Genomic DNA, 27,113 nt, shown 5'->3' with positions numbered 1-27,113 from the left:
TATAAGCGCAGATCTGCCATCTCATCCATTACCAAGCCGAGTACTGTAATACATACATTGTACATGCGCATGGCCCAATTGCAGCCTTCAGAGCTTTAATTAAGCCACACGAGAGACATATGAATAACACGAATACATGACACATTTAAAGTTCGACCAACAATACAAAATTTCCATGACATTCCCTCCTGTTTTATCATATTCTCCTCGTGTCCCTTCTTGATCTTCTTCAGCTTGATGGGTGTAGTCTCAAACTTCAAAGAGTTCCTGTAGTTGTCCCTGAGAATAAAGCTCCACGGGGTACCTGAAACAACAAGACCCGACGCAGACTCGACGCAAACAGGCTTGATTGAAGCGATGATCCTCAAGAGCGTTGGAACCTTCACTACAGGAAGGCTCTTGCAAAAACCACAAACAGACTTGTGGTATGAATAAAGCTTGTGATCCCACGGTGGTCTGGGGAGATCCAGCAACAGATTCTCAAATTGCCCCTGCAGACGGGGCCACACAAGGCTGGTCTCGACCCAGACAGTTTTCCAAATCGCAGACACAAACCATGATGAGGCTTGAAGCTTGCTTGAAGGTCTTGGAGAATGTGGTCTTCAGAGAGATAAATTAGAGGGAAGCCAGGACGTAATCTGTAGAGAAGGTGGATGGTTGGTGAGGTCTTCCTCCGATCAGTGGTTGGAGTGGGATCCCCGGAGCGGGCATGGAGATGTGGTCGTCTGCCCGAGCTTGGCTTACACGGTCGATGAGGCAACAGGAACATCTCACCGCGGCATATAAAAGGCAGATGAAAAAGAGAAGCATCAGGATATACACTCCCACTTCCTTCAACCAAGATCCGATGGAGAACAGGAAATCTCCCAATCCTCCCAAACCCTTGAACGGATTCCAACCCTCACTAGCTATAGCTCTAGCTTTTCCCTGTAGTTCACTAACTTTGTCCATATGGGCCTGGACCTTGTCATCGGTGTCTTCTATCCAAGTACAACAATCCTCTCCGATGAACTCACAGAACCCCCCTTTGGCGGCTAAAAGATAATCGAGGGCCATCTTCTCCTGAAGCACTAAAATTCCCATCTGCCGTTGTTCTTGGGCAATTTCTCTGACAGCCTCTACGGTCTCGTTAAACATACTATCCACGATGACAGAAAAATTGTTCAGGCGCTTCATAAGTTCTATTCCCCATCCTGTCCATGAGGGGAACCAAGCCCATGCCTGGTCGCCCTCAGAGAACAGTTCCCTGCGAACTCTCCCTGCCATCCTTACCTTCTTGTGGACCATCAACTCTTCATGGTCCATCACTACATAGGATGCGGGGACTAGCTTTATGAGGGCACACGAACCTTTCGCGTTCTGGGGAAATGTTCTATAGGCTGCCGAACCACACAGAAAATAGTATGGACCTGTCAGAGCAGAGCAGGAAGAGTTCCTCGTTCGGCCTCTGGCACTGAGCAACAGTTGCACAGACTGGGGGATTGCTCCCTCAGTCTGCACATCACATCCGTCCTTCCAACACACGTGGTCTGGTCGGTCAGTGTGGTTACTCAGAAAGGAAGTCTGGTTAGTCAGATTGACAGTTATACCTCCCTCGCAGGTGGTAATCCCAACAAACTTGTTACCTGTGCCAAAGCTGATGTTAAAGCACACCTGAGGGCTGCCTAGCTGCCCAGTTACCCATAATGGACTGGTGAGGGCCCTACAGGAGCTAGAGCTAATATTGGTGCTGAAACTGATGTTACCTGCTAAAAATGTGTCATTAAGTTCTACCGACAAATGTCTACGTGGGGGCTGACCAGGGGTCCCTTGCTTTTTCATGCCGACGCGGATGTCATATAGGGCATGAACAGCGGCCATTGCGGACATGTGATGACTGGGTGGGGGCTTTGAGCATACCCAACAGTTGGTTTTGTTGGCGGTTCTGGCTAAACGCAGGTGCATTTTAAATAAAAGGTTGGGGTATCTGCCGTCTTTTCCTCCGTTCACACACATGTATGACATACAAACAAAAAGAAAAAGGAAAATGACACCCCTCATTCTCTGGTGTAGCTGAAAAGCTTCTTGCAGTGGCTTGCGTGCACCCAGTTGTCTCGTCCCTCGAGTTTGAGTGAGGTAGGTGTCGTCAGCTGGACTTGGTATGGTCCGGTGAACCGTGGCTCGAGTCCGGTTCTTTGATGTTTCTTTAGGACGACCCAATCACCTGGCTCAATAGAAAGAACACCTGTTATTGTATTTGGATCGGGGAGCGATTCGCGAACCCGATGGTGTATCTTCTGCAGCTCCCGTTGCAGAGATTGCACATAACCTGTAAGCTGTGAATGCAAAGACGACAACTGTTGAGGAAAGTACAACCCTGTTTTGGGAGGTCCCCCAAACAACACCTCGTAGGGTGACAGCCCATGTGGTTGCCGAGGGGCATTCCGGATGGAATAGGGGGCAATGGGGAGACACTCAGGCCAAGGTTTTTGGGTATTGGAAGACGTTCAACCTTACCGCTACTCTCGGGGTGATATGGGGTGTGTCGCCGCTGACTCCAGTTCCACCAAAGAAATGCAGTCGTGTCCTTTGGAAGAGAGATTAGTAGTGGACAAAGAAGACATGTTAGCAGAAGAGGTGTTAGTATTGTTAGTCGTGTTGCAAAATTCAGCACTGTCATTGCTGTCCTCCCCCCCCTTCTCATCTTCCGACACAGGAAGAAGAGAAGCTGGGTTAAGAATAGTGCATCGTTTGATAGTGAGGTTAGTAGGGGTTAGGAGGGCTTTCCCCTGAGAGGGGTACCTTGCCTTGGATGTCCTGTTTTCGCAGGACCGTTCTTGCTGCACCGGTGTCAGTGAGGCAAGGGAGGGGATATTTTAATTCCTCTAGAAAAAGATGGATCTGGGCCGACACCGATTTGTCAACTTCCTATGAGAATTCATAGGAGTTACTTACCATGGTGGTCATAGGGGCGGAGGACTCATCAGGAATGAACTGCCACCGACCTTTAGGTAATTGGGGACAGCTCCTCCTCATGTGCCCCGTTTGGTGGCACTGGAAGCACCTGGGTGGGGGCCTATCCTTCCTGTGACCCAGATCCCTTGGTTTTTCGTGTGGGGTCTGGGACATAAGAACTTTGGCCTTGTCTTGTTTTCTTCTATCCATTTCCCTCTCTATTGCCGCAAGAGTGGAAAGGATAGCAGGGATAGACATCTCATTATATTCGGGTCGGGCCAGAACCAGCCTTTCCCGAATTTTAATATTGATGCCTTCCAAAAATTTGGCCCGCAACAGAATGTGCGTCGCGGTCACCTTTACCCCTTCAGTTGGAGCATCAGGTCCAACTTCCAGATCCGCATCCAGTGCCGCCTGCTTGAGACGGCACCAGAAGCAGGCGCTTTCCTCATTATTACCCTGGGTGAGCTTCATCATGTCCGTAGTAGAGGTAGCACCATACATTTCTGGAAGCTTTGCCTTTAGCTGTGTACAGAACTCTTTGCCCCCTGAAGTCATCTCCTCATGCGTGGTTATAGAGCACCCTGCAATCACTGTACTGGCCACTTCCATGCCCACCTTTGCCCGTAGGATCTGTGCACAATCTGACCCGCTCATACCATAGCTGAACTGGTTTTGTCCAAACATTCGAGCAAATCCTCTCGGATTGACTCGATAGTCCGGGAGCTCAGCCAGAATAGTGCGGATCTCTGCCGGGGTGAAGGGGACATGCCAAACTACCCGTTCCCCTAAAGTCCGTTCCCCCCGTGCATTGGGAGGACCTTCAAATTGCTGCACCCTGACTGGATAGGCCTCGGTCCGGGAAGAGTGCAAGGGCTGACCCAGCATCATCGGTGGGCTTAGATTAACCACCTCGCTTACTGCACCTTCAGGTTTGAGGTCCCTCAGATCAGGGTATAGCTGGGGGGCAGGGGTCTGATCAGTGGTTCGTAGCGCTTTGATGCAATCCGCCCTGTTTTTTTAACCGGGTGTCTATTCCCCTTGATTCACAGATAGTCTGCAAATCGGTTGTTGAGTAGGCTTCATAGTTGGAAACAGAAGGAGCTGGGGTGAAGCAGGGAGAAGGGAGAGGTAGAGGCAGAGGCTGAGGCATAGAGACAGAAGACACAGAAGGTATGTCAAGAGTGACGTCACTAACAGAAGAGACAGGTGCAGTTATACTTATCTCAGCCACTGTTGGTTGTTGGGGGACCCCAGTAGACCCTGATCCTGCCTGCCTTAGTAGAGTCAGCCCTGAAAGAGCTTCCTCCACCTCTGACACTGGATCCTCCTGTTTTATTCCCTCTGGAGGCCAGGTATACATCACCTGGTTCTTCCGGACAGACACCAGTTTATGTATGCCCTGCCTCCCTAATTGGATTGACCTGTGAAGCCATAGCTGTGCGATCTCTAGTTCTGACGCCTGCATCCGTGGTTCAAATTCAGAGATGAATTTTTCCCACCTCCATGCGTCAAATGTACCTTCCCGGGGAATTTCCCATCTGGTACCCTTCGACCATTTATTCCACCTTTTGAGGGGTTCTGTAGACTTCCCCCCCAAACTCACCTTCATCAGTTGTGCAGCTGTCCTTACCCTGAAGAGGGCTGGTTCCCCCTCTCTCTTCATGGACTGACTACTGCCCATCGTGACTAGTCACTGGTATATATCCCGCGTCCGGGTACCTGTTTACCCCCTGGAGCACTCGGTGGGATCCTACCGAGAGGCCTGATTCCACCACTTTCCCAGCACAGCGTAATTTATGTGATACTTATCGATCACCCGAAGCGCATCAAGTGGCGGTCAGACTGAGAGCACACCTCCCACTCCCACAGCGCAATTTGTGTGATCCTGACCACCCGAAGTGTTTGTGGTAACCAGGATTTCCCTGGACCGCCCACTCACACAGCGTAATTTATGTGGTTCTCATCACCCACTGTGTTTGGCAGGCCACACCGCACAATGATGAAAGTGGCTTTTCTCTCCCTGCACACAGTAGCTAACACAAGTCAAAACAAAAAGAGGGGTTCTTGGATGTTACTTAGGGGTCACTGGTTGGGCAGAAACCTGCTAACTGACCTTTAGGAAATTTGTGTAAAGAAAAAAAAACTTTCCTAATACACACAGAAAAACCCTTTTTCAACCTGAAAAACTGTTAAAAAGGACAAAGTGGATCCTTATGAAAAACACGGGACGTTTCACAGTAAAACAATTACACAGAGGTGAACCGAAAAACTGCGCCAAAAGTAACCTTGTTGCTGACGCAAAAATCACTCCTATCAGCACCGCTAAACGATCCACGTTATACACGCAATCTTTACTGCAACCACCTAGAACCGTTTACACAAAAAGTCTGCTGGACGTGAAACACGCGACACAGCAGCTTAAAACAAACCCGCTTTACAATAAGGAACTACTTTTAACAGGAAAAACACAAGAAAAACATAATCACTATACAAGAAATCTATGTGCAAAAACCCAGACTTCACCGCGCTCATTAAATGTGGAACACGTGAAGGGAAAACTCGCTTAATACACTTTAAATTGGCTGGCAATACGCAAATTTAAAGCTAAAAGCAAACAAATGAAACTGTAAAAAATTTGGATTAAAAAAACACAATATGGGTCAAATGCATATAGGAAACTTCATGCACATTGCATAGAGATTACTGCACATTTGGTAGCCAACAAAATGGCCACCAAACAAAAGGAGTCCATGTGGTTTAGTCAAGAAAATGACCCCCCACAGAGGAGCACATGGCAGATACTAGAATGACCCCCCACAGAGGAGCACATGGCAGATACTAGAATGACCCCCCACAGAGGAGCACACGGCAGACTCTAGCCTCAAAATTGCCTCTAACTTCTTACATAAAACAGACTTTTAGACAGAACATACACTGGACAATTACACAACAATATGAAGTACACATACAACACAATTTGGGCACAATCACAGAACGGACATAAAACACCAACATATCACACTAACATGCACATGTAACAAAAAGGACCCCCTGCTGCATGCTTGCTGGGAGCAGTGGTACCACAAAACATTGTACAGACCACATAACACAGATCTTACAACAGTTAACAATTAACCTAAGCCTTTCAGCACTGTAATAATTACCTCACGTGGAGGGGGGTAAAGCAATCACCACAGTACCTACAACCCGCAAATACTTACCTAACACTATGCAACAACTTTTACCCACTAAAACATATACCCGTTTAATTTTTGGTTGGAAGATTTTTTAAACTTGACCAAATCCAGCCAACCAAAACCCCCCCCTCTGCTGCGTTCCGCAGAGACAAACCCTTGTCTTTCACCCACAAATCAAGAGTTTAGGACAAAAAATGAGGTCCTTGTTAAGCGGTATTTCTTGTTAGCTAACAGAGAGCGAAATCAGCCACACGAACACGCAAAAAGCGATCCTCTTAATGGCAGAGAGACCTGAAATGTGCCGGCATACTTTTTGCTAGTTCATGATGGCCATTCCCCCCTCGTTCTTGGTTAGCTACGCAAGAATACGCGTTAGTATCCACCAGGCTCGCCAAACTGTCTTGGAAATTCGCTTTAACGAATTTCTCCTTACCGTGAGTACTCGCAGTTGGATGCGCAGAAATCCCCCATAAAGCTGTGCGAATCTCGCTTACCACGACTGCAGCCAAACTACACGATTCCTGCCCATCCAAATACTTTGGTTCTGTTGAATTTGTGGGTGATGGAGCTCCGTTACCCTGGAATGATCACACGACACTCTAAGGCTGGTTGCAACTCACATAAGGGCTGATTTTAGGCTCCGCTCTCTGTTTTATTAAGAATACACACATGCCCCCCACATGAATAAAGTCAATCCCTCCCACCGAACAATGCAATGGGGAGTACCTATACAGAGGATATACATTCCAATTGGAGCATAGCCTTTGCTATTATCTATCACTGGTCCTCCCCCATGAACCTTCTGAGGTCAGCAGACTTCCTCCCCTTCCCCCCTATGAGCCATCTGAGGTCATATTTCCTGTCCTACTAGCTTCTATTGGTATGTAAAATTCTCTGCACAAGCACTCCCTAAAAATATCAGTCTGTACCTGGATGGGCCCGATACGATCTTTATTAAAACACATCCATCCGAGATACAGTTCAGATTAGTAATGGGTTGTAAGATATGCACAAGCCTACACGTGGAGTTCACACCGCTTGCGCATTGCGTTATGAAGCCCACGTGGTACCATGCTGCTGATATGTGGATACAGGCCCACGGTCTACTGACAGCAGCATTCGCATGGAATGCCGTGGTGGTATACACGCCGGTCTATAAGCGCAGATCTGCCATCTCATCCATTACCAAGCCGAGTACTGTAATACATACATTGTACATGCGCATGGCCCAATTGCAGCCTTCAGAGCTTTAATTAAGCCACACGAGAGACATATGAATAACACGAATACATGACACATTTAAAGTTCGACCAACAATACAAAATTTCCATGACACTGACTGGCACAACTGCTGGGCACTGACTGGTGGCACTGGTGGGTGGCACTGGTGGGCAGCACTGGTGGGTGGGCACAGGTGGGTGGCACTGGTGGGCACAGGTGGGTGGGCACAGGTGGGTGGCACTTCTGGGCACAGGTGGGTGGCACTTCTGGGCACAGGTAGGTGGCACTTCTGGACACAGGTGGGTGCACTGCTGGGCACAGGTGGGTGATCTGCTGGGCACAGGTGGGCGGAGCTAGTGGGCGCACTGCTGGGCACAGGTGGGCGGAACTTGCGGGTGGCACTGCTGTGCACCGATCATCAGGGCACTGATCATCAGTGGCCCTGATGATCGGTGCCGATCCCCGCTCTGACAACTGCCGGTTCTCGGCAGTACTTTCCTCACGATCTGACAGCGTGAGGAAAGTGCAGCCGAGAACCGGCACTTGCATTTCCCTGTGATCAGCGTGTCATTGGACACCGCTGATCACGTGGTAAAAGGCCGCTGTGATTGGCCTTTTACCACATCACGTGATCAGCTGTGTCCGTAGGACATAGCGATCACGGAGATCGCCGGGTGCGCGCCCCCTGGGGCGCGCAGGAGAGCGTGTTCTGGAAGGACGTCATATGACGTCCACCCAGAACTGGCCGGCCGCAGTGCAGCCGTCATTCGGCTATCTGCGGACGGCAACTAGTTAAAGTGAATCTGTCAACTTTTGGGAAAATCACAGTAAGCAGTACAGAAATTGTTACCATGCCATTGTCCAGTAATCAGTAGTGTGAACCTCTGGAATTCAAATATGCTACTTACCATATTGCTGCTGAATGAACTTGGACATGTTGGTACACTAACGTTTATGAGTAGACTTTGTGTAAAGATATGGAGTGAAAATCCACATTCTTCAGAATGTTGAAATTTCATCAAAATGACATTGATAAATCTACTAGATGGAAATAAAAAACGCTTCAAGGTTATTAAAAACAAAGCAAACCATTTTCAGGGAGCTACTTGATGGTGGTACATAACCTTCTGTTACAGTGTTTTCTGTAAGCAAGACCGAGAGCCAAACTAAACACTTCTGCTTGGGTATAATGTAGTGGAAACTGTCCAACTGGTAATGGATGGCTATTTCTCAAGAAGTAGAGTCATCCACTGCTCAAGTGTGTGTACAGCTTACATTGCACTCCTAAAGGGAAGAATAGGGCTAGCCAAAAGCCACTTTATTGGGTACACCTTGCTAGTGCCAAAAAAAATATCGCCCACACCATTACACCACCACCAGCATCCTGAACCATTGATACAAGGCAGGATGGATCCATGCTTTCATGTTGTTTATGCCAAATTCTGACCCTACCATCCGAATGTCACAGCAACCAGTCTGGCTATTCTCCTCCGACATTAACAAGGCATTTTTGTCGACACAACTGCCGCTCACTGGATATTTTCTCTTTTTCTGACCATTCTCAGTAAACCCTAGAGATGGTTGTGCGTGAAAATCCCAGTAGATCAGCAGTCTTTAAATACTCAGACCAGCCTGTCTGGCACCAACAAGAATGTCACATTCAAAGTCACTTAAATCCCCTTTCTTCCTCATTCAGACGGTCAGTTTGAACTTCAGCAAGTCGTCTCCACCATGCCTACATGCCTAAATGCCATGTGATTGGCTCATTAGCAAGTTGTGTTACCAAGCAATTGTTCAAGTGTACCTAATAAAGTGGCCAGTAAGTGTATAGTTACAAAATAAATACACTCATATACATACAAAATAAATACACTCATATACATACCTATATCATTTAATAGGTGCTGCTAGAGTATAGAATTCTATGTATTTATTGTATCATGATGTATCTAACTTTTATCTAGTGGATGTTGCTTCACAGCTGGCGACTGAGCAACAGCCCACTGCTTTTGGCCAGTGAGGGAGCAACGCCATAGTAGAAATTACTTTGATGCTTGTTGTTCTGTTGGTGGCAAGTTGTCACAAGCAACACAATTACTAGTGTAATATGGCCCCTAGCCTAGGTTCACACTGAATTGCACCACTTACCTGTGCAAATCACATGCAATTTTGTGTGGTGCAATTTGCACCCATTCATTTTTTTTAGTGGCTCAAATCGCACCACATCTGAATCAAAATGGTGCAAGCGGCTTTTTTTTGTTCACACTGGAACTGGATCGCATGGGTGTTTATACCCATGTGATCACGTTCAGGCAAACACACTACATTTGTGACCTGCTTTTGGATGTCTTTAACTTTTCATTGAAGCCCGCAGCAGATTGCAGAACATGGTGCGATTTCTATCCGGTCATCGCTGTTTCCCGCACCGAATCAGTGTGACCCGGGGCTTAAGCTGTTCGTTCAGGTCAGCCTAGTTTCTTCTGACTGAAAAGGAGCATAGAACATACACTTAAACTACAGGCACACCGATGCCTTCTGACTATGCAGTGCACAGTACCACATTACTATTTGTTGTAAAGAACCTTCATAAATAAAGGTTCCTGTTCTGCCTTCATTTCAGAATGACCATATTGGAGACTCTTATTTGTGCATACTGCAGCTAATGTATTTCCATATACAGTAGTTAAATTCTGCAGCCCTTACAACCCCTTTTTAAAAAATATTGGGGTACATTCACATTTATCCCCCCCCAGATGAGTTATCTATTCAAATCAATGAACACATCTAAATTGCATGTCAATGTATGTTGTCATGTTTACATTTATTAAAAAAAATTAAAAATGAACAGATCTGAATGGGATGTAAATTAGAATTTAGTAGACACCCATTCATACTTGGCATAGTTATTAAGCAATTTTAGGATTCAGTTACTTGTGATCTTACAGCTCGCATATTATCCTAAAATCTACTTCTGCCTAAAGTTTAAAAGCTTTTATCTATATAAGAGGCAATTGTGAGAACTTTATTTGCAGTATTTATATAGCGCCAACATAGTACTCGGCACATGACAGAGTACATAAATGCTTCACAGCAGGTCCTGCCCTCACACAGGTTCATAATCTAATGTCCCTAGTACACATGCTACAGGGCCAGTGTGGGGGGCAAATAGCTTTTCAGTTTGTAGATTGTGTCAGCCCCTGGAGGTAACCCATGATGCAAACATATATTGAACACACAAATGCCTGTGATGCATTCAATCCTTTTTTGTTTGTTTTTTGTTGCTTTGGTTTTTGTTTTAGAAAGTAGCTGTATTAAGGATTTTGAACTACCTTCTGGCCTACTCAAGTTCTTGGGGGGGCACAGTAGAGTAGAAAAATACCTGACTTTCACAAGTATTCTGACACCATTATTGAATGGTGTTAGCATTTTTATTATTCTATATCAAAGATACAGATTATGCATTATATCCTTTTTATTACAGCAGTATTAAACCCAAAGGCAAATATTTATTGTATTGCAGCTTACCAATTCCACCAGGTGATACTGCCAGTAAGTCTTTTTATTTTTTAACAGAGCAAGCTGTCCTGCAAATGTGGCAGTTAAAGTGTTGAAACAAACCACTTACCACTGACGGGCATGCCTACAGTGGACAGCTTTTATTAATTTATGTAAAACCTTTTTCCCAAAAGGAAAAAAAAACAGTTGCTGTGACTGCTTAGAAAGTGTTAGCTAGAGTTTGCCTTAGTGTATCTAAATCTGCTAGTACATCTAGTACTTCCCTCCCTCCAGACTATCAATGCTGCTGTCACAAGGTGTCTCTGTTGCTCCTTCATCCAGAGTAAGGGCACTCTAATAGAGGAGGATAGTATTACTCGCCAGATCACCAGGTTAAAACAGAGAGGAGAAAAGCCTAAGAAAATAAAACTAATGAATCCAAATAATCTAATGATTGGTAAGTTGCAATACAATAAATATTTGCCTTTGGGTTTAATACCACTTCAAGTATTACATTTAGTATTAAATAAAAAACAGGTGCGCTAAAATGTCAAAAATAACATACAATATTAAATTGAATGTGAAAATCCATGACAATCCATATATGAACAAGTCTTCTCTTCTGTGAACTTAATCGCACATAAACGTGCAGGCTTTGATTTTATATTTCTTCAATGGCTCCCAGTGCAGGAACAAGCAACACGCTTCCGATCATGAAGATAGATGCCAAAGAAAAAAAATATACTCCTTAAAAATGTGAGCCTTTTATTTATCCAAAAAAGATGTAATGTGGTACAATCACACCTAATAATGGACAGTGTGAAATCACAGCCATCAGTCTGCTATTGCCGCGGTATGAGGCAAACAAAAAAATGCCAGCTCTTACTGGCACTGGTGCATGATAGCATCATGTACAAGTTGCACCCTGCATATTTAGTTGGAAACGTCTTCGTGGGGGGGGGGGGGGATGTAGGCTGGACGGGAGCCATCGCGCTGCTACTAAATTTAAAACTTGCTAACTGCAATCAGCACAGATTGACACTTGCATGACAGCACAGCTTCGCCACATGATGGTAAGTGAGAAATTGTTCTATCTTGTGGCTAAAAAGTGGATGAAGCTAAAAATAAAAGATATTTATTTAAAACTATCAGCATGCCATAATGACACATTCATATACAAATCCCCTAAAAAGAGGAAATAAACTGATTTACATATAGAACCATTACACTACATATGAGAAAAAAATTTAATTCATACAGCATGCTCAAAAAATTATAAAATAAAATACATCATTAAAATAATTACATGAAATAAAAAAAGAGGAGAGGTCAAATCCATACATATAATACCTAATAGAAGGATTTCATAGGGTTGATTACGTGATTAAGCTATTGTACCAAATAAAAAATATTAGGTAAAAACTACAGTAGGAGGATTTCATATAAAAAATGTAAGCAACAAATGGGATATGTTCACGGTTCTTGAAAAACCTATTAATATTCCATTCCACATTCAAACTAATTTTAGGAAGGGGGGCATAGATGTCTCTGTCAGATAGCAATCTATTAATCACTGCCACATAAGCTTCCTTCTTCAAGACCACTATGCCCCCGCCCCTTGTCACCTGGACAAATCACCATATCTTTACAATCTCTTAACTTTTTAAAATCTAAATCTCTGACATTACAGAAAGTTAGTATTAATATTTCAGGTTGGACTGGTGTCTTTATCCAATTTTGTCAACTACTGTATGTAACTATACTGTATATATTTGCCATTTTTGTGGATTGTTTCTGTTACTGATTTTCATGCCATTGAAGAAATTCTTGCTCATATGTACATTTTAAATCTGTTTATTTCACAAATTTCAGAGTGAAACATCTCATTCTTGTTGATCCATGGGGATTCCCAGCTTTGCCAACAGACCCCAGTGAGGTGCGTTCTCCTCCAGCATGGGTAAAAGCTATTGCTGCAGTTCTTGGACGATCCAATCCTTTGGCTGTTGTAAGAGCAGCGGGACCTTGGGGTGAGTGCCTACCAATAATATCTACATACTAGTTGTCCTACCAATAGATGCAGTCAATCCAGCATTTGACTACATCTATTGAGATGCAAAAGCTATATGCTGAATCATTTTATTAAGCTATGTGAAAAGGGGTCATGCCAGAAAAGCAAACTTGCATGGAAAAACTAATATTTTCAGGTAGTACATTCCAGATACACATCCATTCATACTTGTTGTGCTGAATAATAGAAGTGGACTTTGGTAGAGCGATTTAATTGCGCTGAATAATAGCAGTGGACATATTTTTAAGTGACACTAAAATCTATTCAGGTATGAATTCTTAACTCAGAAAAAAACCTTTGATTGCTTTAAGCTTCCCCATCTCCGAATACCATTTATGTATTTATTTATGTTTTGCTGCTGCAATCCAACTTCCTGATAGAGGAAAGGTACATTTATTCTCCATGGTTCCACTGTATGTAGGAACATAGACTTTCTGTACCCAAGAAACTACTTCCTGAAAAATAGATTACAGGGCCATTAAGTAGTGGATGTGTATTGATTTAATTTTTTTAAAATAAGGATGTAATTTTTAATCTCACTTTTATGTAACATTAGAGAAGGACTTTGGAAATTTCAGGCATGCAGACTACAGGTCGCATCTCCTATAAGCAAGTGCAGATACCATGTCCTGTTTTTGATATATATGTTGGTATGAGATTTAGGGATACACTAATTCTGCACTGGAAAAATCAGCAGAATCGGTTTTATGGTCCTTTTTAGGTACAGACAAAAAACGTATCCTTTCATACATTCAAAGACAGGAACATATGAATTCAATCAAATCTTTCTCTTACTTTCGTAAATTCAGAGAATGATGTTGGTGAAGAAAGCATGTGTAAGCAATGATTGCCAGAAGATGTTATTTTTTGGCCTTGAAAGGAGGCCAACCCTGGACAAATGGGTCATTTATTGCACATTCTATGGGACTGCCTCAACAGATTCAAGGCGGTTCTAAATTCTCCTCACCCAGCTCTTGTCCACATCGGTATTGACAAATGCCCAGCTATGTTCCGCTCTGTTGTCACACACATTTTACTAACGGCATGTACCATTATACTCAGAAATCGAAAGACCACGTTGGTTCCTTGAAAGGAGGCCAACCCTGGACAAATGGGTCATTTATTGCACATTCTATGGGACTGCCTCAACAGATTCAAGGGGGTTCTAAATTCACCTCACCCAGCTCTTGTCAACATCGGTATTGACAGATGCCCAGCTATGTTCCGCTCTGTTGTCACTCATTCTACTAATGGCATGTACCATTATACTCAGAAATTGGAAGACCACATTGGTTCCTAACTCATCTGACGTAACTGCTAGTACAAAAAACCACACCTACGAGTACTCACTTTAGATATATTCTTCGACAAGTCATACTTTTGTTCAGCTGTGGAAAATATGGACCGAATGGTATAAATTAAGTGTCCTGGTAACGAGCCTACAATTAGACTATGTAATGGACCATTTGTTCATACCAGCTTACATCTGCTTCCTCATACTTAATCCTTTTATTTACTGTATTGGAGGTATATTGTTGCCAGTGTTATCCTCCTTTTTTTTTCTTTTCTTATATTATCTGTATTTGTAAAACTTAAATAAGAGTATTGCAAAACAAAAATTCAGCAGTATAACTGTTCATTACCAGGGCCCAGATTGGTGCAAAGATTTCGTCCAGACTTGAAAAGGAAATTTGAGGAGTTCTTTGAGGATGACACCATAATGGAATACATTTACCACTGCAATGCTCAGACACCAAGGTAGGATGAATTGACCAGATTTATTTTAGTAAGTTATTCTATAATACTAATTGTAGAATTTTGCCTGCCATTTTTACATATTTTTGCTTGTTTTAGACACCTGCTGTTTCATGTTTTTATGATTACACTTCAGAGTATGTAGTTTGTATGGTGCTTCACTAGAGATGTGAGATAATGCACTTTGCTGAACTACTGCATAAAATATATAGCAAATTAAACCTCCTGTCATTTGACCTGGTGATAACTGAAGTAGAAAGGAGGGCATGACAAGGTGGAGGCAGCTTGAATCTTTATAATAGAGGTTTAAGGCCAGAGTTCAGGTACTATTAGTCAAGTCAGGGTTAAGGGAGGAGGCCGACTTCAGGAATCGGGAGGAAAGCCCAGGACAAGTAAGGGATGGTAAGTTCTAGGAAACGGGCCAGTACCACACAAATTGGAATAAAATTCCTCTGTCAGGTAAATGGGGAGTATTGTGTAATTCAGGATTCCTAAAGCTGGCCATAGATCATTCATATTTTATTTATTTATTTTTTTTGTTCAGCCAGCATCAGAATACACTGATCAGCGGCTGCAGCTCGGCAGAAGTCAATCCGAGGATTAACTTCTGTTGAATGGGGACGGTCACACACAGTGGTCTATTTAGATTTTGAGAAAGCAAGAGAGTTCAATACGTGTGTGTATGTATATATGATTCCCTCTCTTTCTCTTCCCTCCCTCCCTCTCTCTCTTTCTCTTCCCTCTCTCTCTTTCTCTTCCCTCCCTCTCTCTCTTTCTCTTCCCTCTCTTTCTCTTCCCTCCCTCTCTCTCTCTTTTCTCTCTCAGATCATATGGGACTGCACACACACACTATGATTATCCCCTCCCCCCATCCCACACACACACACGCACACATACACCTCCTCAAAGGGTTGCTGATCTCTGTGCAGTAGGAAATGTGGGCAGGGGATGATAATCATACTGTGTGTGCGCAGTCCCATACGATCTATCAGTGATGCATGGACGACAGGAGGGAGAGCCCAGAGAACACATCACAGCTCACCTCTTCCGTGCTCTTTCCTCTCCGACACTTCTCCTCTCCCTGCTCCAGGCTTTCCCTGGTCCTGGCTCTGAGTGTGAGCGGGGGAAGAAGCTCAGCCGGCCAGGTCTGTCTCTCCCTCCAGCAGCAGAAAGCCAACGGGAGGGAGAAACCTCAAACCATCTTTCAGCTGCTGGAGGGAGAGATACACAGTGCGTCCTTCTACAATTGGTCTCCCCCACCACACCGATCCTTCTGCTGTCCGAGCCACTTACAGGAGTGCTGGTGGTACCCCTCTGATGGTGGCCCTGCATGGCTCTGCTCGCCAGGTCCCTTCTTCTGGGGTGCGGTGCGCCCCCTAAAAATTGCAACCCTAGGCAAACTTCTTGTTTGCCTCACAGTAGAAATGCCCCTGGTCACACATGGATCAAAATTTGTCCGGTCCCTACCTGCCAAATTCCTAACCATCTATGACTATTATGACTCTGTATCCTTTAAAGCAGACCGATTCTTGTGTAAGTCAGTCCATGCATGCTAACGCACAAGTGCATATATGCATGTACCTGGACAATAGACATAAGCTGGGTTTTCGCACATGCAGACAAGCAGTGCCTGGAGAATGTATTGCCTGCCATACTATACATTGCCATTCAACAGCTGTAAGTGAATAGTTCAATAACGTCTAATGAGTCTCATGGAAGGAGTGTGCATAGACTTGCATTAAGATAAGCAAGTAAGGGAAACTCATGTTGTGCCATCAGAGAAGGACCTTGGCATTTATACAGTGTTTCTGTTGCAGCCCATGCACATGCAGTATATGGTGCAATTACAAACCAGACGTAGATTTTGCTCTTGTTGGCAAAACCATCAATTATGTTTACATAGTTGATTCAGTTTTTATTAAACATTATAAAGTTGGTTGGCACTTAAAAAATAGCTGAATTATTTGCCATTTATCTTTTGCACGTGGTGTAAACTTATCATTAACTTTTCCTTTTATGTTCCTGTTAGCGGTGAAAGTGCTTTCAAGACCATGATGGAGAGATTTGGCTGGGCTAAGCGACCAATGTTGCCTCGTCTTGATTCGCTTCCTAAAACCCTTCCCATCACATTCATCTATGGGGCAGAGACCTGGATTGATAGCAGCACGGGGGAAAAGGCCAAACGGCTACGACCTGACTCTTATGTGCAAACGCTGGTAAGAGCTTGAAAAGGGTGGATTCTGTCTAGAAGTTAAAATAACTGATATTTTGGGGTTGATTTACTAAAACTGGAGCGTACAAAATCTGCTGCAGCTCTGCATAGAAACCAATCGGCTTCCAGGTTTTAGTTTCAAAGCTGAAATTAGGAGCTGATTTGCTACCATGCACAGCTGCACCAGACCTTGCACTCTCCGGATGTAGTAACTCAACCCCATTTATTTTTTTGGCATGTTCTGTTTTCTTTCTAAGGACTGGTAAACTCCAATATATTAAATTTTTGTTCTTGGTTTTAAATACGCTTTACCATTTTGGTTACTAGGATTTTAGTCTATAATTTTGTTCTACTACTACTAAAATGCTGCACTCCCTGAGCTGTTCTTAATGTCTTTATTAAAATATGTAGGCAGAGACTGGAGTAATTGCAGGTTCCTGTCTCTGCATGAGATTTCAATAAATGTAAGAATAGTTTGGCGAGTGCAGTATTTTCTAATTAGCCTTTTGTGTATCGCCAAGAGCTGAGACCTGTCTGCGTGCATCTGTGAGCTGGGCCATCCTTGAACAGTAGATTATCTATTTGTCCTATGTAGACTGGCTATGCAAGCACAACATATATTTTTTTTTATCTTGGAAAAGCTGTAACTAATTTATGATTACGCTTTAGGATTGATCAAACCTACTAAAGTTGGCAGAGGTTGCATCTGATAGGACACAACAGAAGCATTGGCCATTTGAACGCATCTTTCAGCACAACTGAAAACTGAATGTTTGAATGTTACCTCCATGTTCTTGTACAATACGGGGAACGTACAACAGGTTTTCATGGGCATGAAGTTGCCACTATACATGCTGTAACCAGATGTATTGAGCTTTGGAGTGCAAATGCTTCTTTGTTCACGTGGTAGTAGCTCACAGACCCACATATACTATACCTAAACCCCAACTCTGTGAACATAAAAAATAAAAATCCACCCTTGCATTGCCTGACCCATAAGCAAACCCCCTCTCACACTTTGAGAGTTAATTACTAGGCTTGTTTACATGATTTCTGAACAGGCAGTGTTACTTGCCTATCTCCCCGCTCCAGCCGGCTCCAATGTTGCTCTGTGTTATCACAATAAGGGCTCGGACAAGCAGGAGGGTCGGCTGCCTTGGGTGCAGTAGTTTATTGCAGGAATGGGGGCACCCTGTGCTGAGTTCCTTCTGTTGCAAGGCTAGCGGGAGTAGAGACCGCAGCATAGCTACTCTTGTCAGCCCAGTGCTGGGAGCAGTGAAGAGAGGGCTAGGAGGAGATGCAGATTGCACATTCCCTAAGCTTGCACATCATGAATGGGAAGGGGGGGGGGGTACAGTTTGGCATCTTTGTGCTGGATGGCCTTGCCCGGCACTGCGTACAACACAAAATTAACCCTGTATTGTAGCATCGCTACTCTTGTCAGCCCAGTGCTGGGAGCAGTGAAGAGAGAGCTAGGAGGAGGTGCAGGTTGCGCATTCCATAAGCTTGCACATCATGAATGGGACGGTGGGGGGGTACAGTTTGGCATCTTTGTGCTGGATGGCCTTGCCCGACACTGCATACAACACAAAATTAACCCTGTATTGTAAATTTTGGAGACTGGAGTGTGACCAGAACCATTTACAGAGGGGCTACTGGGGACTGGTTGCAGTGTGGGTGGGAGTCTCCTGGAATGAAGAATAAGGTACGTATGTACTGCTTAATCCTATACCCCTAGACATAAGAAGCAATTAACTCTTGCAGTCCAGGAAGGGGGTGAAGAATGTTGCATTTTTTTTTTCATTGAGTTGGCTTTAATTTGTATCTAAACCCAACAACAAAAATTTAATACATTTCAGCTTAGATGTGATGGATAAATTAGGTTACTTTTTTTTTTTTTACACTTTTTTTTTTACCTGGTGATCCTGCCAGGAAGACACTTCCTCTTCTAGGTTGACAACCATACTGTACCTAGGAGAAGCACCCTTAGAAGTGAATGTGTTAGGACATAGGAAGAGGTGTTTTGTAGTCAACAGATATAGCTGAGAACAATGCTAACTAATAAGTGTTCACAGAGGAAGAGAGCACTGGAAGTTATCAGCTCACAAGTTTTCTGGCTGGATGAACGTCCATTTTTTTGGTTTTTGCTCTTGTCAAACAGATATAATGAAATGCTTTCAACTGTATATTTAACAGACTATTGGAGAGAAATGTATTGTAAGAGGTTTCATACACTTCAATAATAATGCTTTGTTTACATAGATAATACAGCAGTGGTACAAAAATGCCAGTACACTGGAGACATTATGGAGGGTCAGTGCTCATGTGATCAAACATGGCTTCCCATGATCATAGTACCATAGTTCAAAGCACTCCTTCCTTTTTTTTTTTTTTTTTTTTTTTTTTTTTTTTTTTTACAAGTTTCTTGAGCAGTCTTAAAGGTATTGCACATATTTGAATTGTAAATACATCAGGAGTTCAACTGTTACATTTCTCAAGTTCTTCTATATGTTGGAAGAATTGCTGCACCAAAATTTGTAGTTTTTAATGGGAAAAAAAAACATGGCTGTCCTGAAAAGATGCTCCAAACATATACTGGGAAGGAGCAGCTGCACTCTGACATCACATAGGTACAGGTTTATTGTCACAAAACTACAGTGACAATCCCACCTATGGGACCTCTCCTGTAATGCGTGTCACCTGACCGTATTCTATGAATAATCCCTGTATGGTGGGGGGGGATGCATGGGGGGAGGTCCATAGACAGTGCCTGTCATTGTGGTTGTTTAGTTCCAAGTGTTCAGTTCTGCACAGTGAGAAATTGGAACCTATCCAGTTATGTCAACAAAGCCTAGATGTTAATGTCTTCATATTATATTGGCCTATAGAAGAGTTTCCCAAGCAAGTCAGCAGGTTCCTGCAAAGGATCGTTTTTTTGGGATATCCACTGACCTAGATAAATAGCTTTGCGGAGACATGAACACCTCAGCTTTTGGATAGTTGAGGAAAGGCATGGGAACCAAAGCACTAAACAACTGGGCTTTTCTACACTTGTCACCTCCTATCTTCTGTGTAGTCAATGAAAATATGATCATTTATACACGATTTCTGTTGCTGCCTACATGAGATCTTTAGTTTTATATTTTTAAAACCTCACTGTAACATTTTCTTATCCTCAGGCCATCAAAGGTGCCTCTCATCATGTATATGCAGATCAGCCAAGTATCTTCAATGAAGTGGTGGACGAGATTTGTGATGCGGTGGATTGAGAGTACCCTGTGTTATCCAGAAATAAGGAAAAGATCCTGGTGTATGAACCAGATTTACTAATCTAAAAACACCAATAATGGCTCACATTTGAGCTTTACTCTTTAGAGCCCTTCTTTTACTCCCACAGTGCCACAGCAGCGCATGGCGCCCTCTCCAGGTGCTATTCACCAACTGTATGCCTGATGATGTTCTTGCAATTGGAGCACCAACTGTTAAAAACAGTTAAACAAACTTTGTCTTTTTTATACTTTATATTGGAAGTTTGTCATTCACACATGTTTGAATATAGAAGGACTCAAAGCAATGAATGTTTGACCTTAATGTGCCAAATCTGTCCAACACTTAAGATGCACAAATAGGGCAGTGTGTCTTTTTTATATATACAGGCTCGAATCAAAAACAAGCACTGAGTAGGCATTCTAGTAGGATGACTTTGCACATGCATTGGAAGCTAACATTGGCGTTGGCAAAGGAGAGGACCCCTAAATGTGTAATGGGATGTACTTTTCAGAAACCTGTGGATTACATGCTTGATATTGCCAGTACTACCTCTCTAATGTGCAAAGAATCTGTTATATGTTAAAGTAATATCCAGATCAATCATAGTGATACATCCTGTGTTCCTTTTATTGTACTTGACAGAACAGATTATGGTAAACTTGTCGCTTTGTGTAATCTGTGGTATGTTTTATGTTCACAACAATGAGCACATGTAGTTCTAATTAGATCTGTATAAGTTGTATGAGATGTTGCATCGTCTTCTTTAACATTATGCCAAAAAAAAGACATGAAGTCTTTCTGAAATTCATTTGAGGTCAATAAAAGTCAATAATTGACAACAATTAAGAATTTACCATTCACTGATTTAACTTCAGTGAACAAAAATCAATTTGGTTCCTATATGTGTATAGGTATATAACAGAACCAGACACTACAAGGAGAGGAACTGAGGAGTTTTCCACAAATGTTTTATGTATGTGATATTGAATTCTGTTCTCTACTATAGTTCCTTTTATGGTAGAGGAACAGTGTTGTCAACAAATGTTTAATATATTGCAGTTTACCAGCTCTTAGATGTGTGGACTGCATTGGTACAATAATATCTGTTGATCTTGTAAAAATGCAGTGTCTTTGCCACTTCATAGGAACTGAACCAAACGTATGTTATCTATGCTGTAAACGTTTAATCCCATCACCTTGCATGTTATGGAGGTGAACAAAGGCAAAAATGTTTGAAGTCCATCTTGGTACTTCCATAGATACTGTGGAGGAGTGATCATAGTGTGATATTAGGGGATTAGAGAGACTTTAATGAGATTTATGAGGGAGGCCTAGTAAAGTGCTAATTAGGCCGAAAAGAAGCTAAAATTAGTTGTCATTAATGCACAAATAAAGGCTTGTATACTATATATCATTTCCTTCTTTAGCATTTTTAGGATCCGTTTTTTTTTTTTTTTTTTCTACCCCACTGCCATCCCACCTTCAGTTGAATGGTCCAAGCAAGCAACCATTTCTAGATTGAGCAGCAAGATGGGCCACTGGTGGACTCTTTGCTTTCAAGTCCTTTTGCTATCTGAAAGCTGTAGCTAGGATGTATGAAATTGGATGGACACACCTACTAAAAATATAATTAGTAAAGTGCACCTACCAATTGACTTCTGATCTGTTTGCCTACTGCTTGATTGTCCTGTAACCATGTTCTTAACTTTCTACCTCTGTACCGCACTGTAGCTTGTTTTAGCAAACACTGCACACCTTAATATCTGGCATTGTACTTTCACAGAGTGGCTTGGAGATGAAAATAATAGTCCAAATATAACACTTCCATTTATTAACAACTCATCTTCCATCTACTCCCTTACCTGTCACATAAGTGATATGCAGTACTAGGATTGAATATTCTTAAGAATAACTGACTTAAATAAGTACTCTTGTGATGCATTTAAAATTAATTCTAGGTAGACAAAATACCTGGTATTGTCCTGAGAAACACAATCATTTTGTAACATAAAAATTAAAAAATACCTTAAGAATTCTGCGCTCTGGTGTATATGTGACTGCCTAACATAAATATATCAATAAAACATGAGCAGCCACCACAATATTGCAGGCAACAATACATAAAATAGAAAAACCTAAAGGTGCAGCGCTTCATATAACCAAAATGTTTATGGAAAAGAAGTGAAATAAATTGAAAGTCCAATTCACATATAGTGGAAATTAGAATATAAAATAAGCCCCTCTTTACTGGTGTCCCAGTGAAGAGGGGCTTATTTTATATTATATTTCCACTATATGTGAATTGGACTTTCAATTTATTTCACTTCTTTTCCATAAACATTTTGGTTATATGAAGTACCGCACCTTTATGTTTTACCATTTTGTAACAAATTTCTTTGTCTATTCTCTCCACACTATGCTATTCTCCACTCAGGAGCCAAATTTGTGGGTGTTAGTTTTTTGTGGCAGAGCACAGGTGCCACTACTACCTTTAACATTAAAAGGGTCTTCGCTGAAAAAAAAAATGTACTAAACCTTGCTGTGTAAAAAAAAAAAAAAAAAAAAAAAATATAGGCAAAAACAAATAACTTACTATGTTCCTTGCGAGATCCCAGGACATGCAGAGTAGCCAACATCTGATGACACAACAGCACAGTGCAAGGAGCTTCTTCTCCCAAGGTTTTGGCTACTCGGTAATCCACAGGATCTTGCCAAGTGTGCCAGCCTAGGCAGTGCGGTTGAAAGCTGAGGGAATGGTGAGTATATTTTAAAAAAAAATTTATTTTTTTTTTACCTACAGTGGTTTTTTTTTTTTTTATAATGTAAACAAATTGAGTTTACAATGGGGCTCACATTGATTAAGCAGACCTTGCATTTTATCAAATCAGTAGAACTAGTTGTACAACATCTGATTAGTTCTCAATTGTAGTAAAATTAGAAAAACAAGACGCAAAAAGCTGACCAGCCTTACAGTATGTTAGTACAAAGACTTCAGACACTGGTATGTTAAAAAAATTTTACTTTTTCTTGTTGTATGTTTTAGACTTGTATCATATGGATTTATTCAATGGCACTGATAACTGCTATTGAAATAGCAAATGGAAATCTTCTTTCATTGGCCTATCTATGAAAAAGTAGTGAAAGCTGATATCTGATTGCCTTCAAGTCAATAGATAAAGCACAAAGTTGTTGCAATGGGCACTGTTAAATATAGGACACTGCCCCTTGCAAAGTTCAAGTTTAGAGTTAAGTAAATGTACTAGCTTAAAAAAAAAAAACTTTGGCAGGATCCAAACTTTGGAGGTTATTATAGCATATGTTTTCACTGAATAACTGGTGCCTTCTCCTGTTAACATTTACTGCCTGTTGTGTTTCATGTAATTGATTGACGTAGTTTGTCTTTTTTTTTTGTCACATTTAATCCAGTTTCCAGTGCTAAAGAGTAAGAAGAGAAGAAACAAATAATAAAATGACTACTATAAAAGTGAATTGTAATTTGAATACATTATATGGTTTATAATAATATATATATTTAATGAAAAACCACTTACAGAAATAAAAACAGGAAAATGTTTTCAACAACATTTTGAGTTTTATGTTTTATCCTTAATCATAGACTAATTTTACTGTTATAGATTGTCCATTTGTAGTAATCAAGAAGGTCTGTGTAAGGTTATCTCATTAAGAACATAATGTTATTGGACTGTTTGTAATATTTACATTATGATGAGGAAAAAACGGTTTTCATAATCTTCCAGCATCTTGGTGCATTGTATAGTTTCAACTAACTTTATATTGTTTTTTCTATTTTAATAAAATCTTGTAACAATGAATAATGTGTTGATCATTTTGTAAATCTGAATTAATTACCACTATCAGAAATCCACTCTAAAAGTAAAAGATCTTACACTCATGAAACATTTCAGATGAGTATTATGTCAGCCATGATATATGCTGAAGCATCTTCTTCAACTGACTGTATAAAAAGGGAAGGTAGATGATGTGGAAATACTTAAACCTATAATGATAAAAACCCTGGCCTGGGAATACCTATACCTACAAAGACACCACCTTGGCCTGGGAAAACCTATACCTACAAAGACACCACCTTGGCCTGGGAAAACCTAAACCTACCATGATACCACCATGACCTGGAAAAACAAACCTACAATGATACCACCCTGGCTGGGGAAAACCTAAACCAACAATGATCTCACTTTGGTCTGGGAAAACATAAACCTACAATGATACCAACCAGGCTGGGGAAAACCTAAACCAACAATGATCTCACTTTGGCCTGGAAAAACTTAAACCTACAATGATACTAACCTGGCCAGGGAAAACCTAAAGTATAGGCATTTATTTTTAATGTTTTACATAGCATACCTGCAAAAGGGGCCAGCCTGATGTGATCCAGCAGGACTTAATTTCCTGGCTAAAGTTCCACTTTAAGCCATACACTATGTGAATTTAATTAGGGACTAGCTGAAATTGCTCCACATCTGGCCCTGTCTTGACCCTCCCACCCAATACATCTTGAATATTGAAGAAGTGAGACAGAAAGCCATCTGCTGAACAGAGACTGCAGTCAATCAAATACAACTGCTCATCAGGTACTCTGACAGCTGCTGGTGCTGGATGTCAGAATACAATAGCTGCAACAGGAGATACATGCTTTTTAGGAAACTTTTTTTTTTTTGCCCTGCTTTACCCTCTCCACATTCCAGCGTTACCATCTGTGTCCTCCTTCAATCCCACTTAGTCCCCACTTCCAGGCTAAATGATATAGCATCATTCAACCACACCCCATGAGCCCAGACTGTCATGGACAGTCCCACTTGTCTCCTCATCGTCAGGCAGCTTGGGCTCACTGGATAATACATTCATATCATGGGAAATTGTTGGAAAAAAAGATGTTTCATAGTTGGTAAGGTTGAATAAAGACTCCAGTCCATCTAGTTCAACCTGTGCATCTACTGTATGTCTCTACCACTTCCCATATCTCTGTATATTGTGTTCAATAAGATGCCCATCTAAAAGGTTTTTTGAATTAGTGACACTTCCCGCTGACACCACTGATTGCAGAAGAGAGGTTTACATCTTTGCTGCTCTAAACAGTGAAAAAAAACCCCTAGAAGGTTAAACAGCTTCTCATCCAACTTCATGGAGTGGCCCCGTGACTTCCTAAGTGACCTGAGACTGAATAGTTTCCTCCCAAAGCTAGAATCACCATTTAGATATTTGAACATTGCTATCATATCTCCTCCTAAAGTGTTACTAAACCCAGGACCCTGCATTCACTATATCTGGTCTCCCACAGTACACACAACATGGAAATGGAATTATTTTAGCAAATGTGAACTGCTAAGTACCTTTTCTCATTAGTAGTTATAGCAGTCTTGTGACTTCTATCAGTGTACAGGCAAGTACTGGTTAAAGCTTGTAGTAGGAGTTTTCATTTTCCTCTGGCTGTCCTATGAGGCTTCATGACCTCTGACCTTATCTGGACAGTGCTGATTGGCCCTGTGCTGATCACATTCACCCCCCCCCCAAAAAAAAAGCAGATGGATTGGGGACAGTTGAAAAAGGGGAGGATTGAAGAAGTCTGGATCAAACAGCCATTTTATCCAATGCGGAGGATTAACCCTTAAGGTTCCACAGTGAGTATAAGAAGCATGTTTTACTGCATATACAGATTGATTTTACTGTTGTGGGTTTAGTAATACTTTAAGTGTCTCTTTTCCAGGAAGAATAGGTTTAATGTTTGTAATTGTTCCTTATAACTGAGATCCTCCATCCCTCCTATTAGGTTTGTTGCCCTTCTCTGGACTCTCTCCAGTTCCAGAACATATTTCCTGAGGACTAAAGACCAGAATTGGACAGCATACAGAACCAGAATTTTGTAAAGTGGTAGAATGATAGTTTTATCCCTTGAGTAAATCCCCTTTTTAATGTATGTTACATTGTTTTATATTTAAAGGAAAGCTGCATGTAACTAGATATTAGCAATATGTAGATCATCTTCACTATCTGCATCTCAGTACGGTATTATACATTACAGCATTTCCCGCAGGAGTTGTAACAACAAACTGGAAATCTTCCACCTAGGTGTGGAATGTACTTTACATTTTAAAGAAATACATATGCTGCCAGTCTGTATTATTTTAGTAGCTCTAGCTAGTACAGCCAGTAAACTAGCATCTGCAAAGCTAAAAAGCTCTAAATGCTTTTCTTAAATGCTGACAGCATATGTGCCATTTTCAGGGAATTTTAACCACTCTTACCTGGTTTGTGATCACAAACATGATCAGCCGGGTCAAGGCAACCTACCGCTGACACTTGGGATAAAACGTAGGGTAGTAGGCTTAAGTCAGTTGTTTCTTTGAAGTGTGACAGTAGAGTGACTACAGTTATCTGAAACACTCTTTGCCTTGTCACTACTACAGCACTGCAATCAGTAGATAGCATAAACATTGCCGCCAAGGTAGGGATGTGTGTCAGGCCTCTGTAAAGAAACCACTGCTCTCACAGGCAGTCTTTACCAGAAACCTCCTGCTGTGAAAATTGAGTTTTCTCCTGAGACTATAGAAGCATTCAAAAAGAATAGACATAGAACACTTATGAACCAACCTGACTGGATTTCTATAGTATTTTGAAATGGCTACAAATGGGATCTATGTATGACTTGCAGCCTGCTGCCACCTAGTGGACTAATTGTACATGCACATATACATAAGACAGATAATTTTGTTTGGGAGTTCCAACCTGCTGCCCCCTAGTGGATTAATTGTATAAATGCATACATATGGCTAGTCATTACATTTATATGTGTGTAAGTTGCTGCCTGCTGCTACCTAGTGGACTAATTATACATGCACACATACATAAGTACTGGTGCCTTCCCCTCCCCTCTAAAGCATGCACACATCACTCCCATACTTAAAAAGCCCTCCCTGGA

General features: G+C 42.0%; 1 protein-coding gene and 1 long non-coding RNA gene across 2 annotated transcripts in view; one reads left to right on the top strand and one right to left on the bottom strand.

The window, feature by feature from the left end:
* The window catches only part of ABHD4 (abhydrolase domain containing 4, N-acyl phospholipase B), a 41,967-nt gene extending 20,401 nt beyond the window's left edge, over positions 1–21,566 (top strand). The window contains exons 4-7 of the mRNA XM_089678214.1: positions 12,723–12,877; positions 14,565–14,676; positions 16,703–16,889; positions 20,065–21,566. Coding sequence (XP_089534340.1) covers positions 12,723–12,877; positions 14,565–14,676; positions 16,703–16,889; positions 20,065–20,154 — 544 coding nt within the window. The 3' untranslated portion in view covers positions 20,155–21,566. The remainder of the gene's footprint in view (positions 1–12,722; positions 12,878–14,564; positions 14,677–16,702; positions 16,890–20,064) is intronic.
* Positions 21,567–23,549: 1,983 nt separating this feature from the next.
* Positions 23,550–26,543, bottom strand: LOC149461533 (uncharacterized). The gene is made up of 2 exons (XR_016312836.1): positions 26,440–26,543; positions 23,550–23,590 (listed from the first exon to the last, which is right to left on the bottom strand). It is a non-coding gene; the product is annotated as an uncharacterized LOC149461533 (long non-coding RNA).
* Between the last annotated feature and the right edge of the window lie 570 nt (positions 26,544–27,113).

Source organism: Staurois parvus, unplaced genomic scaffold, assembly GCF_062004578.1.
Source record: "Staurois parvus isolate SC_StPar_1 unplaced genomic scaffold, SC_StPar_1.0 ptg000199l, whole genome shotgun sequence".
In the NCBI taxonomy this organism is placed as follows: domain Eukaryota; kingdom Metazoa; phylum Chordata; class Amphibia; order Anura; family Ranidae; genus Staurois; species Staurois parvus.
The sequence above is the reverse complement of the archived record's forward strand: the minus strand, read 5'-3'. Positions and strand labels throughout refer to the sequence as shown.